This window comes from Acanthochromis polyacanthus, chromosome 2, assembly GCF_021347895.1.
Source record: "Acanthochromis polyacanthus isolate Apoly-LR-REF ecotype Palm Island chromosome 2, KAUST_Apoly_ChrSc, whole genome shotgun sequence".
NCBI lineage: Eukaryota > Metazoa > Chordata > Actinopteri > Pomacentridae > Acanthochromis > Acanthochromis polyacanthus.
In genome coordinates, this window is record NC_067114.1 from 38,177,007 (window position 1) to 38,194,398 (window position 17,392).

Sequence of the window (17,392 nt, forward strand, 5' to 3'; positions counted from 1 at the left end):
GACTTTGCTTTTATCAGGGCTATTTCTTGACGTCACAAAGATCCTCCAGAGCCACAGATGACGTTACTCAGCAATTTTTAAAAAACAAAGTCAATTAAAATCAATTAGAGCTGCAAGGTTTAGTCAGTTGACAAAAAATTAATCCGCTCTTTTCAACATTTGCTACCTTTATCTTCTCAAATGTGTAGATTTTACTTTTCTCTCTTTTAATCTTCTCCTTGTCATACATGATTGCTGACTGAATACTTGCAGTGGTTGGAGTGTGAACTTAGGATGTGAGGAAGTTATAATGGTCGTTTTTCACTGATATTTGACATTATATTTGCAAAACTGATGCAATGATTGAGAAAGTTATTGGCAGATTCCCTAAAATCAATGGGACTGTTGGCGTGAAGCATTTGTGTGACTTCAAATGTGGCGTTCCTTCGTGTTTGTGGCTGTCAGCAAGTCATATTTGTAGAAACGTATCGATCTTTTTCCGCTGCTGTTTGTGTTCTTCATTGATATCACACAGCCTCAGAGCTGCATGAAACATTTTCCTCACTGCCTCCCCCTCTCGAGGCTTGACCTGCTTTCTTGGCCTCCCTCTCCTCCCCCTTTCTCTCTCTCTCTCCTCTCTCCATGAGAACAGAGGGGGTAAAAAAAGGGGGAGATGGTTTTATTAATTACCTCATTAATGGGGAAAGGGGAGCTGGTTTTGTCAGGATGCGGAGGGAGGAAGGAAGGATGGAGGGAAATCATATTCAGAAAATTCAATGGGATTCATATCATCGGGGGAGTCAAAAGGGGGGAGACGGATGATGGAGGAGGGGAGGCTAACCTTGACACAGATACCCTCGGTGTGGGTTTTATGTGGAGCAGATTTGTTCAAATGTGATGAATTGTTTCATAGTTAAAGCACAAAACAGCCAGGAGCTGATTGGACGTCGCGGCTGAGCGTCTCCATCATCTGTTGCCTGGTAGATTTCTGTGCTGCCTGCTAACCATTGGTCTCCTCTGCTCTCCCCCTCCTCATGCTTGCTGCTGATTGGACGACTGCTGCCTGTTCACAAAATGCTGATTTGGAAACAGGTAAGCACTTCTCGTGTGTGTGTGTGTTTGAACATGTAAACACCTTCACTAATTATCCACTGAGGTAATTAATGCAAGACTGGACTTGAGGGGAAGGTGAGAACCTCATTTTTATGTGCAGAAGCCTGAAAACAAGACACCAAAAAGAGAAGCGATTTTTTTTTTTTTTTTTAAGCCTTCTGGTTCGAGTACAGTCATAATACATGTTTTCACAGGTTCCCTCTTCACACACTTAAAACCAAATTACCTTCTGTGTTGTCGGTTCTGAGAGGGTTGTGCTGCTGCAGGTCAATATCTCTATTAACTGAGCAGATTCCAGGCGACCTCTTCACCTCCTCTGATCACTTGATGGGTCACCTTCATTACCACAACGAGACAAATGTGTGTTTTTTTCAAGGCAGGTGGAGAAAGAGCAGGGAAATGACATATATCACTCATACATTTGTGCTGCTTTTCTGAGGTTTTTGCGCAGATTGTTAGTCACTCAGGTTATGGTGATCCTAAGTGGTTCAGTCAAAAGCAACCTGACTTCTCTTTTAGGTTCTTGAAGACATTTCATCTTTCATCAAAGAGGCTTCTTCAGTTCTGAGATGAAGAAGCATCCTAGATAAGAGGTGAAATGTCTTCAAGCACCAAAAAGAGGAGTCCACTTGCTTTTTTTGAATCCCTTCGAGTCCCTTCAGGTCCAGTGCAATTTGAATTTAGTCTAAATATCCTTTGCTCTGTTTGGTCCATGTCCAGCTTCTTTCAAGTTCCTTTGAGACTTGATGCTTTTATTTAATGGAAAATGAAAATAAGTGTGTTCGATTTGGGATGGAGCTGAACAAATAATTGGTTTCAAACTGAAATTGCAACTTGAAATGAAAGCTATTCTACCAAAACCTAAAGGCTGCAGTTTAGAATATGTTAGACCCAGGGCTTAAGCTGCCATTCGATTTTACTAATTCCTCCATTTATGATGGTGTCGTCCATCACATGTTTTAAAGCTGTTGCACTGTGAAAAATCAATCTAATGGCAGCGTCCAAAAATGAAGAATTCTGACATAAAACTCAGATTCAGTGAAAATGATGCTGAATATTATTAACAGATGTTGGAAACATGAATTGTAAAAATTCAAGTTTTATTTGGAAAAAATCTACATCTTTTATTTCATTTCATAGTTTTTGAGCTTCATTTTGTTTTTGTTTGTGATTTTAAAAAATGTGTTTGATTGTTTCAATTTGTTTAACTTTGCCTCTAGCATTCCATCTGTGTTTGCTGTTTTATTTGAAAAAAACAGCGATGGAATCGATTTTATATATGTGAGATAGTTTAAAAAGGTGCTGTGTCAAAGTTGATTATTATTATTATTATTCAGCAATATTAATATTTTAGGGATCTTTACTTGCGGACATCCCTGTAACAGACTCATCAACTGTTAATTTTTTAAGCAGCAGTTGTAAACAGCTAATTATACGAATTCATTCATTTATTCATCTTTATTTATAATCAATCCTTTTTTAAACTCAGTACACATTGAGGCCAAATTAGGGATCGACCGATATGATTTTTTTAAGGGCCAATGTTGGTATTGATTATTGGTAATCAAAAAAGGCTGATACCTAGAATAATATATGTTAAAAGTTATTAATTAGCCGCATGTGATAACTGTGAATCTGTCATTCATAGCTAGATTTGATCATTAATAGGGATTAATTTGATTGAATTTGTGCATCCAACACGTTTAGTTAGCCACGTTTACAGAATACCAGAGTGCAAAACTAAACAAAAGATGTAGAAACACAAATAAGAATAAAAAAATATGAATTAATAAGGCAAATTTACAATACAGCCGAGAACAAAACTAAACAAAGATGTAGACACACTAATAAGAAATGTGAATAAAATGATGATACCAAAAGAATAAAAAGCCTATTTAGTTTTTGTAAAGTAGTAAAACCTTTAGGAATTACTAGAGCATTTAAAATTTAGAGGAAATAAATCAACTTGAGCAAGTGTAGCTGGAGGTAAAACAAGACGGATTTAAAGCATTAAATTGCTCCAAACCAAAAAAAAGAGTCAAACTTAAGATTTATTTTTGCCTCATTTAGTTTTTAAAGGTGTTGTGAAAATCCGCTGAATCCCTTTCAAATCTCAAAAGACATTTCTGATCATTAGCGTTTTGCTTTTTTGCATTTAGGTTCATGTAAGTTTGATATTGCGTACAAGAAATTCAAAGAGTCTGTGCTGTTCACCATATATTCCTCCAAATATCAATTAAAAATACCTTGAAAATGTATTTGAAAAACCGTGTCCCTCCAGGCAAACCTTGATCTTTTCAAGTTTGATGTTTCATTACTGATGTGAAACCACATGTGGGACAGGTGAGCCGTGTGCGATGCCTAATTCATGCTATGAAATCAATGCTGTGGCCTTTTTCTGTATATATGATCTCATTAGCCTCAGTTGGCAGCTCGTGACGGCGTCTATTCGGCGCCGGGATAGCGCTCGCCTCCGAGGCTCATTGTGAAGCAGAAGCAGCAGTTAATCAATGTTAAAGAGCAGCGGGGGCCCTTCATTCAGACAAAGCAGGATGGCATCAAATGACTGACGACGAGGGGGGCAATTACAGGGCCGACGTGAGGATAAATCGATATGTTTTTGGTTGACGTGAGGCAGGAAAATGAATCGACTCTTGTGTTTCTTCGGTCTAAGTGATGAGATGGAAACGGGCCAGAGCTCAGGTTTGGTGGCTGCAGGTTGATTCGGAGGTTCGAGGCGGCGATCTTCAGTCTGTCGGATGGATACAGATGGTTCACTGACAGTCAGGAAGCTCCATCAGAGCCCCGCTGAGCAGGTCCACCGCTGGATGAAGCACTTTCTCTTTGGCCCATTGCTCTCTGTTTCCCCCCACTGTCATTTCCCATTTCAAAGTTTCATTTTAATGTCCTCTTCAGCTCAGAAACAGGGGAGTCCTGCATCATTTACAGATACTACAGGTCTGTGTTGTGGCCATCAGCGGTGTGGGAGGATGACGGCTGGATGTATTTCAGGTTTTATGCTCTGCTGTTGCTCAGATATATGTTTTATTTGAGTTTACGTGGGTTTGTTTGAGCCTGTTTTTGTGTATGTGCGTCAGGGCTGCACGATATCTATTTTCGGCATCAGGAGGACAAACGATCTCAGCAGAAATCTGCTGTTTTCTACAGCTTGATTCAAAGAGATAACTTGCATGTTTCTTGTTTTCCATTACTCGTCTACAGGAGTCTGTCTGGTGGAACGTCACTTAATCTGATTTACACATCCGTGGATAAATGGAGTAATTTGGTGATTTTATTTACAAGATATCGAGTTTGTTGACATCCAGGCTTCACGTGTGTGCAGCCAAACGAGCAGGAAACGGGAGAAAAACATTTTTTTTGTAAAAAGAAATGCAGCGTCAGTTGTATGGAAATATAACAGCTACTTAAAGGATGTTGACTGAAAATAGAGTCACCGGGACATTGCAACAGATTTGTTAGACCGTTTAAATTTACACCAGAAAGCCAAATCTGAGGGACATCCAAAGAATAAACAAGTTATTGGATACGAGAAAGGTTTCAAACAGCTTTTTCCACCATTTTTATACATTTATCTTTTTTATTTATGATGCAGATGTATCATTCCAGAATGATTAATTCTCCCTAAATAGACTTATTGAAGTCATCTGGTGAAAATTCCTGTAATTTTTTTTTTTTTTACAATATCACAACATATACTGCAGAAAAACAAAACATCACAGTGTCTGTTTTATCCCACGTTATGTGTCCCTGGCTGAATGTGACGCAAAATTGTCTTTCAAGATATTAATGTTGAATTTGAGACAACTGTGAAATAATATACTTTGAATCATTTTCGACTAAGTTTTTGTTATTTAAGACAGATTTTCAGTCATTTAGGACAATTTTATGTTATTTTTGATATTTTTGAGGCATTTTGGAAAAGATTTTAAATGTTAAAACACATTTCAAATCATTTTTGACAGACTTCCTGCCAGTTTTCAAGACATTTTGAATGATTTTCTCTCATTTTGTATCATTCTGAACATATTTTGATTATTTTGAGGACTGAACAGATGGATGATTTCATCGAGCTTTGCATGTTACTGGTGTGAACTCCCATTCAACAAGTCGGCACACCTAAATAATGGAATAGGTTCTTTGTCAGTGCCTTTAAAATGAATGCAAAGATGGTTTAAAAAGAATGTTTTGATTATTCTCCCTTAAGGTTTCACTAACTTTCTGTTATCACTAAATGCTAATTCAGGTATGTTTTGATCATGTTTTCTGGGTGTGCACAGAATTTAATTGTTGAATAATTTGTTTATTTTCTCGATTAATTGATTAGTTATTTGATCTATAAAATGTCCAAAAATGCAGAGAAGGCAGTGTTTCATCAGTGCTCAAGCTGTCCTCAGATGCACAACAAAAAGATCTTCAGTTTATGTCACACAGGAGAAAAGAAACCAGAAAATATTCCCATTTAAGAAGCAACAATCAGAGAATTTGGTCAAAATCAAATGTATTTATGCAGCATATTTCAAAGCAATATGAGTTTAACCAAAGTGTTGTACAGTTACAGTAATCAAGCAAAATACCTAAAAGACTAAACTGAATAAAAATAGTTAAACAATAATAGAAATGTGAGACAATAAAAGGTAAAGTCAGGGTGTCGAGGTCTACTTGTATCAAAACGACTATCAATAAAAAGTTGGTGATTAGTTTAATGAACAACTAACTAGTAACAGCTAACTCTCATAGCTGTGCTTTGGATTCACAGTTGATGTCTGTATATTTATCCAGAGATTTTGTTTAAGCAGTTTTCCATCTTTTCTATTCATGCTTCAGCCAAGACAATTTCATGTTCGTGAAAGACTTGAAATCCTCCAGCTGAGAGCAACGCAACCTTTTCTTTGCAACAAATACACCACACTTTGACATTCTTGGACACCTCAGATAACTCTTAAGACCTCCTACTCTGGGTTTAGACTCACCACAGGTACCCTGGCTGACCTCTTTGTTTGCTCCGAGTAATTTCATGGTTATTGGAGCTTCTTTTTCTGTTTTCTTGTCTTTATTTTTTTCTGTATTAGCGTCAGGTGGTTGGTTCTTCATAATGTGAGATCTGGAGGTCTGTTGAGCTCCTCACACGACTGCTGAGCTGCTGTAGTCAGTCAGACGGCTCCAAAAACCTCTGATTGTTGTTTCCAGTTGCCTCTTTGAACCTTATTCAGTCCCTACTGGTGTGATACAAACAGTGAAGTGTTTGTGCTGAAGTTCTCAGCTGTGGTTTCTATTTATGGTTCAATTAGCTGAAAGTTTCCCGTCGAGCTCAGATCCTCCTTTCGCTTCGTTCCGTCTCCTTCCTGCTCCTTTAAGTCTTTGGTACAAAGCAGCATGTTTATAATCGGAGGTGTAGAACAGAAAAAGAAGAGGATGACGACTTTCTGCATCGTGCAGCGTCCAGCCTCGAGTGCTGCAGAGGACCAGACTCTTGACTCCTGGCTTTTCCTCGGCGGTTTTTCAGCTCAGCAGCAGAGTGTGTGGGCGGCCGGCGGTGGCCTCTGGGTCCGGGAGCTTCGAGCGCTGCATGACTGAAAAGAGTTCTCAGTGCCAAAACACCGAGCTGACAAAGGAAGGAAAATATCTCCCAGCATGCCCTGCCTCGCGAGCTGATATTGCTTTGACTCCACTCAATCGACTGAGTCAAAACTCTGTAGATTCACTGTTCGGTTGTGCTTACAGCGGTTTGGATCCACAGTGGATGCTTCTTTAGTTTCTTTATTCTCCTATCATCACATGTCTTTATAGTTAACTGAACATCTAAAAAGCCAATATGGATATTAGATTTATTTTTTAAACATAACCACATGATATAAACACTTTTTACATCTTAATTGGGATGGTTTAAATAATTTTCTGATAGATTTGTGATTTATACTGTTTGGTATCATTTTCATAGGTGGAAAAATAAAGTTCTGGTTCAGTGGATAAACACTTTTAAAAATGTGCAGTAAATGGTAAATTAATAGCTTCATTGATTAGCGAAAATTAAAAAAAAGCAAGTATTGTTAAATTTGAATGAAAGGCAATAAAAAGCGATTAGTCTTACACATTTTTAAGTCTAATGATAGTAGACCTCTGTGCTGTTATAAATTTGATTATATGGTTGATATTTTAGAGCTCTTTGAGTCACACACATCCAAAAGGGTGCAGCTAAACATTTTCATTGATCCGATTGGTTTGCCGGACATTTAGCAGTTCAGTCTGTGTGTCTCTGGTTTTCAGTTGAGGGAAAGCTAACAGTAGTAGAACTCATTTCAGTCTTTTAAAACTTACTTTAGGTCTCACACATCTGTCCGAGCTGCTGCTGGAGACTAGAGGCTTCTAAGTGCACAGCAGCATCTATCGATACTCTGAGGCATTTAGGGGATATCAGTAAATTTTAGCATCTACCAGTAGTCTGCATGTGAGGCATTTAGAGGACGTGGTAAAAAGGATGTGCTGGTGGATGGAAAATGAGACGCACTAATCCAACCAATGTAAACAGTTAGTCTGTGGCCCTGCGATTGTCAAAACTTTCTACATTATCCTTGACTTCTCATCTCTGCATGCTAAATACTTGGTAATGCAAATGAACGTGTTCGTCTTGACAGGAATAACTCTGCAGGGTCTCTTCAGGATATTCGTTCTTTCTTTAAGGTGAGCTAAAGCGACAGTATTCCTGCATCCACACACAACACATCCAAACACTGTCAGTCTGTCTTTTCAGGGTTTCTGACACTTCTATAGTTTTCCTCCTGACTCTTGTCACATCACAGGCGAAAGTTTCTGCCGTCTTTCAGGGAGTTTCCTGGAAACTTCAGGCTGCTGTTCCCCTCTGCCTTAGTGTCTGAGAGTAAACAGCACTAACATGTCATTCATGGGAAGCTGAAGGACAGAAAAAGTAAAACTGCTGCTGTCTTCTTCAAAATGTCAGCATCCCAAATGTGGAGGTGCAGTTTTCTCTCCTGCTGGGCCTGAAAATCCACATCTACCAGCTCAGACGTGTCCATAAAGAGAACAAAACGATCGACATGCTGGACGTCACGCTGCATCCAGCAGAGCCGAGTAAAGTTTGAATCTTCTTATATGGAAATCAGACTTTGACAGCCAAACTGCATGCGGGTGTTTTCTCTTAAAGTCTATTTCTGTGTGGAGTTTGCGTGTTCAGGCTCCAGTCTGCGTGGGTTTCCACCAGCTGCTCCAGTTTCCTCCCACATCCAAAGACATGCAGATTAGCTGAAATGGAAACTCTAAATTAAGCTGAGGTGTGACTGTGTATGTCTGCGTATGTTTTCCAAAGAGGCAGCCACTGCAGCAATGACGACCTTAGGGTTCTCGTCAGCGCATTTCAACATAACGGCCCGTTACGCTGTCAGTTTAACCCTTTAAGCTTCAGTCAATTCCAGCCGTTTTCAGTACAAAAAATCGCTAATATTCTATTTTTAAATTAAAAAAATGACGAAAAATACGGGGAATATTGGACGCACATCGCGAGGTGCATTTCCTTGAAAACGACCGATTCGTGGATTTTATACCGATTTCAGGACATGTTTTGGACAAAATAGTTTACTGGCTTGTGTCATCTGGATGTAAAAGGTTGGATTATGGCCGTTTTTTGTGGAATCTTTTTTTCTGTGTGTAATAATGAACCCGGAAATGTGAGTCGCGCTGTGTGCGTTGAAGCCGTGTATAGAGAACGGATGGATGAATATTTGTTTTTGTCGGACAAATGTGTTTTTCTCACCCGCTGTGGTAATCACATCTGAAAGTGGTTTATACCGGCGGATTCATGAGAATCTAAGCTTTCCATCGGCGTATAATGTTTGTATAATCGCGTTTGCAGCCGTCGGACATTCTTGAAATTCCTATGCAAATTAGTAGGTGTACCGCCGGCGGTACACTGAAGCGTAAAGGGTTAAAAGATTACGCTGTGATTAGGGCCGCTACGCTGTTATTTTGACAGATAACGCCATGTGCGTCTGTTTTTATCGACTGGGTGCCTATCTAGGTTAATTTATGTCTCCCCACCTCAGCCGTACTTTCCTGTCGATTGACCCGTTCCCGTCTAAAATTAAGAGTCGCTTCCAATCTCGGGGTTACAATTAGCATGTCTCGGTCGTTTCCGTGATGCCATGTATGGTGAATAGTGACCTAAATCACGAGCATTTGGAGCATCTGCGTGACGCTCATTGGCTGACATTGGCTCGCGAGATTTAATGAAGGCTATTGCGCGCGCATGCCCGTGCTTGTGCGGGAGGACCTGCCGTTACGCTGTAAAAAAATCCTGGTGAGAACCCTGGACCTCCTGAGAATGTTGTTATGCTTTTGGTTGTACTTGCTCTGCATTTTGGCCCAAAACATTTCAGCACGATGCCCACTTAACCTTCAGAGCCAAACAGACAAACTTTGCTTCCAAAGTCAAAAGTTTTGGGCCAAAAGATGAGCACAGGTCAAATCAAGTCACTTTAAAATGACAGCTGTGATGTGCAAAAGAGCTTTCCAGTATAAAACTGTAAATAATTGGCATTACAAATTATCCTAGCAGTTAGAATATTGGGGTTAAGAGCCTAAAGTGTTGTTTTTGACATGAGTTTTCTTAGTAGTTTACAAATTAGAAAGACTGAGACCCTGCAGCATTGGTAATAATGGAGATCAGTGCTAAACCATTTATTAACCTAGGTAGGAATGCTAGAATTATTAATTACAGAGCTTCACCTGATTAATCAAAATAAAATGCCAAGATTCTTCACAATTAATAATTATGGAGGTTAACCTGACAAATTTAGACCTTAAGCACAAAAATACACATTTAAACCTAGAAGACAATGATGCTAGACTCTAGTGGACACATATTTTTTCCCAGTTTCTAAATCATACAGCATCCATGTTTCATCATGTTTTTGACAGATTCTAGATCATGTCCCCCACACAATTAGACAAAAAACGTTTCTACTGCCTCCATTTTATGGTGAAACACGAGTTAAATCTCAAAGTATTTTTTCTTTGATTAAAAGACTGGATGATGGAGGATTTGGATAGTTACAATAAAGCATGTATGACTAGAACTTATAATTTACCCTGTATATATAAGTGTAATCATGAACCTGTAAATGTGCACAATATGGGCTCTTTCACTGCACATCAAATCAGATTCATCACTTCTTTCTCCTTCCCTTTCTGAAGATAAGATCAGATAAAAATCCATTCAGTTCTGGAGGAAATTCTCATGCCAGGTGTTGCTCAGAAAACAATGACATATCTAAGTAGTAGTAGGAATAGCAGTAAACATAAGTAGAATACATTCCTGGAATAGAATAAGTTAACTAAAATGAAAAGAAAAACATAACAGACTGCTGGCACTTGTACTGATTTGATAAATGACCATGCATGATAAAATATTGCACATTAAAAATGTGACAAAATGAAATATTGTGCTTCACACTGAGGATGTTGTACACGAAAGGGAAATATTGCAGAAGTAATCAAAATATTGCACACAAAATAGAAGTGTTGCACTGTTTATTTACAATTTTGTACATAATAATGAAATGTTACACATGAAATTCTACTATTGTAGTTGAAAAAATGAAATGAAAAATGAAATATTGTACATTGCATTGACAGTGTTGCACATTTTAAAAAATGCACATGAAAATGAAATGCTAAAGATGATACTGAAACTGATTTTACAAATGGCATTGATAATATTGTTTCAATCTAAGCCCCGTGACTTACCTGTCATTCCTGCAGAAAGTGGAGGCCTTCCAAAATGTTTAAGATGTTTGAACAGACCTTAGAGGGTTCTGCATTAACATTTTCTGTGGCATGAATTGGGGCGAAGCTGAACCTTGGTGGACGAACGTATGACTGATCCACTTTTTTCCATTAAAGTTTGCTTTGAGCCGGTTTTTGCGTTATCTCCCGCGTTTATTTAAATAGACAGACACAGCCTCTGCGTTCATTCAGAGTGTTTATTTTGTCATTAATGCTATCTTATTAGTGCCTTCCTGCTGGCTCTGTTAATTCAGTCAATCTGCTCAGGGAGCTGTTGCGCCTGCGGTCAGTTCTTCAACATAATTATCAGCTGCTGTGTTGGTTCCAATTAGACTACAAGAGGAACAAAAAATTAAAGAACAGCTTCACGTCCAGATGAGGTGGGAGAGATCTCTTTATCGACCTTGATTATTACGTTCTTTAATGTTTAACTCTGACATCACTCACAGCAGAAACATGAGTGAGCCTCCTGAAGGATTTTAACCGTACCGGAGGGTTATTTTCCAGCAGTGACTTATTAATATTTCACCCTCATTTTTTTTAAGTAAAACACTAAATACTGCAGCACCCATGAGCCTCGTCGGGCGTTGCCATGGCGACAGCTCCAACCAGAGTTCTTGAATATTCAGAACATCTCAATCAGAAACAAACAAGGCTCCAGAGCTGCTTAATTTATAGAAAAATTCCCCTTTAAAAAAAAAAAAAAAAATGTTCCTCTCATGAGTCCCTCAAATCAAATGTGCTGTGCTCTGATTGGATGTTCACCCACAGCGGTGCCTTCTGGGATTTGGAGTTGACTTCCTCTCTACACCAGTTATGTACACAGCCTTTGTTTTCTGTGGTCTTAGTAGGTGGTAAATGTAGAATTTAGTCATTAAAGGAGCTTAATTGGGACTTTGAAAGTAATTCCTGCTCTCAGCCCCAAAGCACAGAGAGGAAACACAGGAGGTTTGATGAGGAGGGAGTTTAGGAGTTTAAGGTCCAAGAGGCCGAGTCCCTGCTGAAGGAGGCTCCGTCTGCAGAGTTCAGAAGTCCTGCAGATTATCGATCCGATCCGGCAGAGAGGAGAGAACTGATTGAGGGGAGAGAAATCAATGAAGCCGAGTTGTTGGCAGTTGAGCCTTCCTCTAGTCGCACATTGATTAAGTTTCCCTTCTGGAAATGTGCTTGTTTTGTTTTTTGTCGCTGCTACTCTGAGTTTCCTGGTCGTTCAATCAGTGGTTATTCGTGTTATTTTGCATTTCATAGTATTGATTTTGAAGTCTGATTACTGTCCTCAGAGTTCAAACTGAACATGGAGGAGCAAAATTAAGTTTGTACCCCCCTTATATCTGAAACAAACCCTCAGCAAACGGAACATTTCTGTTATAAAAGTGAAGAAATACTAGGTAGAAGTAGAGAGACAGGATTCTAATATGCACCTCAAGGCTACATTCACAATATAGTTTCTCAGTGGAGTTTTGTGAATGAAAAGAACATGAAAATCCACGTCCCAGGTGATTCATATGGAGGACAAACATACAGGAATAACACTGTTTGTATTGTAAACTGTAAATCTGCTTTAACACTCGAGGATGAAAGATTTTATTTGCTGCCACAATTTGTGAAAAATCTTACAATGTAGCTGCACAATACCATTTCTTTTCTCTCCAGTTTAATCTGTCTGAATACATTTTAGCCTGTTTTATCTTTGTATTTTATGTTTTGAATCATTTATATGCATCTTTTTAGATTATTTTGTGTATCTTAAGGCTGCAGTTTGCAGGTTGACTGATCAGTTTTTGTTTTTTGTTTTTTTTGCATTTTATCATAGGTGTTACTTTCATAAAGAGAAAAGCAGCAGGGGGACCAGACTACACCTTTTTACAACTTTTAACTGGCCCAATCTAATAGAACCTGCTGGGTCTTACTTTTTAATTAACATTCATTGAATTTTTACTTGACATTCACTCCAAATTAACTGACATGTCAAAGAAGTTGTACTATGTCAGTTAATTTCGAGAACTGGGTTCAAATAATCTTGTATGCTGCAGATACCAACTTTTTATGTTGATTTAGACTTAATTAACCCTTTAAGCTTCTGTCAATTCCAGCCGTTTTCAGTACAAAAAGTCGCTAATATTCTATTTTTAAATTAAAAAAATTACGAAAAATACAGGGAATATTGGACGGGCATCGCGAGGTGCATTTCCTTGAAAATGACCGATTCGTGGATTTTATACCGACTTCAGGACATGTTTTGGACAAAATAGTTTACTGGCTTGTGTCATCTGGATGTAAAAGGTTGGATTATGGCCGTTTTTTGTGAAATCTTTTTTTCTGTGTGTAATAATGAACCCGGAAATGTGAGTCGCGCTGTGTGCGTTGAAGCCGTGTATAGAGAACGGATGGATGAATATTTGTTTTTGTCGGACAAATGTGTTTATATTACCCGCTGTGGTAATCACATCTGAAAGTGGTTTATACCGGCGGATTCGTGAGAATCTAAGCTTTCCATCGGCATATAGTGTTTGTATAATCGCGTTTGCAGCCGTCGGACATTCTTGAAATTCCTATGCAAATTAGTAGGTGTACCGCCGGCGGTACACCTACGACGCACTGAAGCGTAAAGGGTTAAGGCCAATAAAGCCAGCAGTGTGGCCCTTTTACTTACTAACTTTGTTATTTTTCGCTGGAACTACGTACAATAATCAGTTGCTTGAAACTAGGTGCAATTTCATTCCACTAAGATGTCCTTTAGTTCCTTAAAAACCAGCTACACTGGTCAGTTACTAAGCAACTGTTTTAATTTGTGACACATTCAAGTCATTTATTTGAAAAGAGTGATTAATAAAATGAAACAAGTCGCTCCAATGGCTCACATGTAGAGAATGACAGCTTTTGTCTTTTAATACTTTTGTGAAATACATATATATAATTCACAATAATATCTTATTACTATTGTGAATAATAATAATAATATATACGTATATATACAATATGCATGTACATATCTATGTATTGTGTTATTACTATTGTTATTATTGGATTGTATATGTATGCAGTTACGTTGTAAATTCTAACAAAATATCTTAGAATTCTTGACCATTTTCTGACATTTTTCTGAAGGTTAGATTCATTTTATAGCATCTAATATTAAACATAATCAACAGATAAATAGGCAAATAAAGCAAATGAGCTTTTTATACGTCCTGTTCCTGTTGGTTCCTGCTGCTGCACCTGCCTGGCTTTCTCACCTGTGTGTACATATATGGCTTTTTTAACACTGTCAGAGATATTCCAAAGGAAGTAACTGTACATTTCTGGAGTAAAAGCTAGTTAACATCAAAGAGAAGTGCTCTTATTGGACTAGAATATGTACTTGAGAGCTGCATCCACAGTATAGTTTGTCAGCAGGGTGTTGTGAATGAAAAGGACGTTAAAATCAAACGTCAGGCTGCACTCACGTCTTGATCATTCATGTGGAGGACAAATGTGCAGGAACAGCACTGTTCTTGACAGATCTTTCCATCACTGTTTCTCACTCCAGAGTAGCTTGATGTTGCATTAAGGGCACTTTTCAGGGCCGACTTGAAGCTTTCATGACAGACAAGAGCCTGCAGCAGAATTTAGGACCAAACTCAAACAGCGCGACTCCATGTTTACAAGCAAAGCGATCCAAATATGGCTCACAATGACGCAGATTAGACTGACTGCTGGAGCACGTCGACTCGGGAGACGGAGGAAAGCTTGGAGAGCTGCTGTTTCAAAACATAAGAGGTGCTGAAGGATGATGCAGATGATGATGTTATCGTAGTGCTGCGATTCACAACAGTTCAACAGCCTCAAAGTGATCCCACTCAGTCTGACGCTGACGTTATTCAGACCCAACTGACACAGTGTGAAATGAAATGTAATTAGATCATCGTTATCACAGTGTGACGGCCACAGAACTTCACCTACGTTATGGTCCATTCCCATGAACCTCACCTCGCAACACAACATGCAAAGTAAATGCATAAATAAAATAACATAAATACATACGTAAACAGTAGCAGCCTTAAAAAATATAACACAAACTTGCATATTAATGAATTCATTTCAAATTATTAAAGGGTCTTTGACTTGACCATCTCTGATTTGCTTGAAATTTTAAGCAAAATTTAAAATGGTATCTGTGAAATTTTAGTTTGATATATGAAGTACATTCTAAGATAAAACTTTGAAAAAATTGATCTTCAACCCACTTTCAGCACATTTTTCTGCACAGTGAAATTTGAGGCTGTTCTAATCACGAACTTTTAAGAATAAAAGTTGTAGATTTTTACTGTTTTTTCTCATCCTGTCATTAATTCATAATCTACAATGTTGGACGTGCAGCTCAAATAGTCTCTGATTAGGGATGAGAGGAAATATGAAAATAAAATGTAGCCGCTATATGAAAAGTCCCATCGTTGAGTACAATTAGCAAAAGAAATTGATAATGTCGAAATCAACTTTTGTTATTTTCTGAACCATATATAGTTGTATGTCACAATAAAACAAAACAAAACATATGGGACACTTATTAAAATGACACAGATAATCATCAACGCTGTATCTCATAAAATACTTGATGTCAATCTGCAATTGAACAAAAATCTCTTCTATCTGGTAATAGAATTTCAGGCAAATCCAAGACGTTGAAGCAGAAATAGTTCTAAAATTCTGGTGATTTGTGATGGCATAACTCGTAAAAGTGACCGTTTGATTTATGATTATGTTTGTTTGTCCAGTTATGTTTGGTCCCTTTAAAAGGTGGAGGGCTCAAATGAAATGTGTTGTAATTCCTGCACCGTTCATCTGATTTGGATGTAAATACCCTCAAATTAAAGCTGAAAGTCTTCACTCAGATCCATTGTGGTGGTGTACAGAGCCCAAACGCTGAAAATTGTGTCCAGATGTTTATGGATCTGACTGTATGTGGAAAAAACACTGAGTAGACACATGAATACAAGCAAAAAACTAAGATTTTTAGTTAAGGTTGAAAGTTGGAATACTAGGGCGGAAAAGGGCTGTTAAAAGATTTCAGATACACTTCACTGCTGCATGTTTGTCTTCTGCTAACACCACAATAATAGTGCTTATTTTTACCTGCCTCTACTTCAGAATAAATGCCCAAAAACTAAGAAAAAAAATGCAGGCGGTGACAGCAAACGTGCTAATGCAACAGGGAAGCTGTTTGGACTGTTGCATGTCACCTCCCCTCACGGTCACCATAGTGACTAATAGGATTAATAGGTAGAATACTTAATTAATCCCTGTATTAACCTGCAGAGCTCAGTGAACGTCACAATCGGAGCGCATAAATGCATTTGTAAAAACACACAAATGTCATTTCCAGGTTTCAGGTTCCTAAATGCATTTGTTCATTCAAATTTTTATTTTAGATTCAAAGCTGAGCTGAATTTCCAGATTCTTTGTTTGCCTTCTATTTATTTAATCCTTCTTTGTCTGTCACATGCATAAATCACCAAACACGAACAGAAACGCGCGAGAAAGTCATTTCCAACAGCAAATGTTAAAGCTTTCACGGACTCTTCCGCGCTGAATTATATATTAATGAGACAGAGAGAAGCAAAGTGGATCTTTCTTGATGTGAAAATGTCAGAGATTATTACTTTAGGGCCTCGTTTGGAGCTTTGTAATGATTGTAATAACCGAGAAGCGCAGTGAAAAATGTCACACATAAAGTGCTGTTACGGTTTTCGTGCTGCACGCGATCAAAAACATATAGCCGTCTGTCGAGACAGAAGCCGTCACATTTAGGTGTCAGAGGAGTAATTACGAGGAGAAAGAAAGATTTTAAGAGCACAAATGTGTTTTTAGTGGGGATAATTCAAACCTACAGCTCTCACTGGATCCATGGAGCTGTAACATACACTTTAAATACCTTTTCTTTGTGGTGCTGAGTGTGGAAACATGATTGCACTTTAATCAGATTTTTTTCAGGATTTTAACTGGGCCTAGCGTCATTAATCACTAATATTGCTGTTGCTGAGTATTTTATGACACTCGTCTTGACTTATTGTCGTGTGCAGAAGCGGATTCTTTTGGCACTTCTCTTATTTCTGGTAATCATTTACAAGCACGGTAGCAATTAGATTACAGTCGGCATTCACATGAACGAGAAACTTGATCACATTATGGGGTGGAAATGTCATTAGAACTTTCACAATCAGTTTAATTGACAAATGGGTTTTCTTCATTTGAGGAATTAGATGTTTTGGTGCGTTCAGTAAACGTTGACAAGTAGCCAATCTCTAAAGGTGGATAAAACAATTTTTTCTAAAATGCTCGTGTTACAAGTTAAAAAGCAGTGTTACAAGAGAAATATGTGTTAGAGGTCAAACAAACAGCAAAAACAGCAAATGTAAGGAATTTTAAGTACAGCAGGTCTTCGGCTTACGACGTCTTCGACCTACGGCGTTTCATGGTTACATCGCCATCTCCCATAAATTTATAA

General features: G+C 38.3%; 1 protein-coding gene across 10 annotated transcripts in view; it reads left to right on the top strand.

Moving 5' to 3' along the window:
* The window catches only part of LOC110957844 (serine/threonine-protein kinase BRSK2-like), a 213,716-nt gene that overhangs the window by 74,958 nt on the left and 121,366 nt on the right, over window positions 1-17,392 (top strand). The window contains exon 1 of one of the 10 annotated variants that reach the window (XM_051937172.1): window positions 999-1,071. The exons of the other annotated variants lie outside the window; for them this stretch is intronic. Within the exon in view, the coding sequence (XP_051793132.1) occupies window positions 1,014-1,071 (58 nt within the window). The 5' untranslated portion in view covers window positions 999-1,013. Of the gene's footprint in view, window positions 1-998; window positions 1,072-17,392 lie in introns of those variants that run through there. 10 annotated transcript variants of the gene reach the window in all.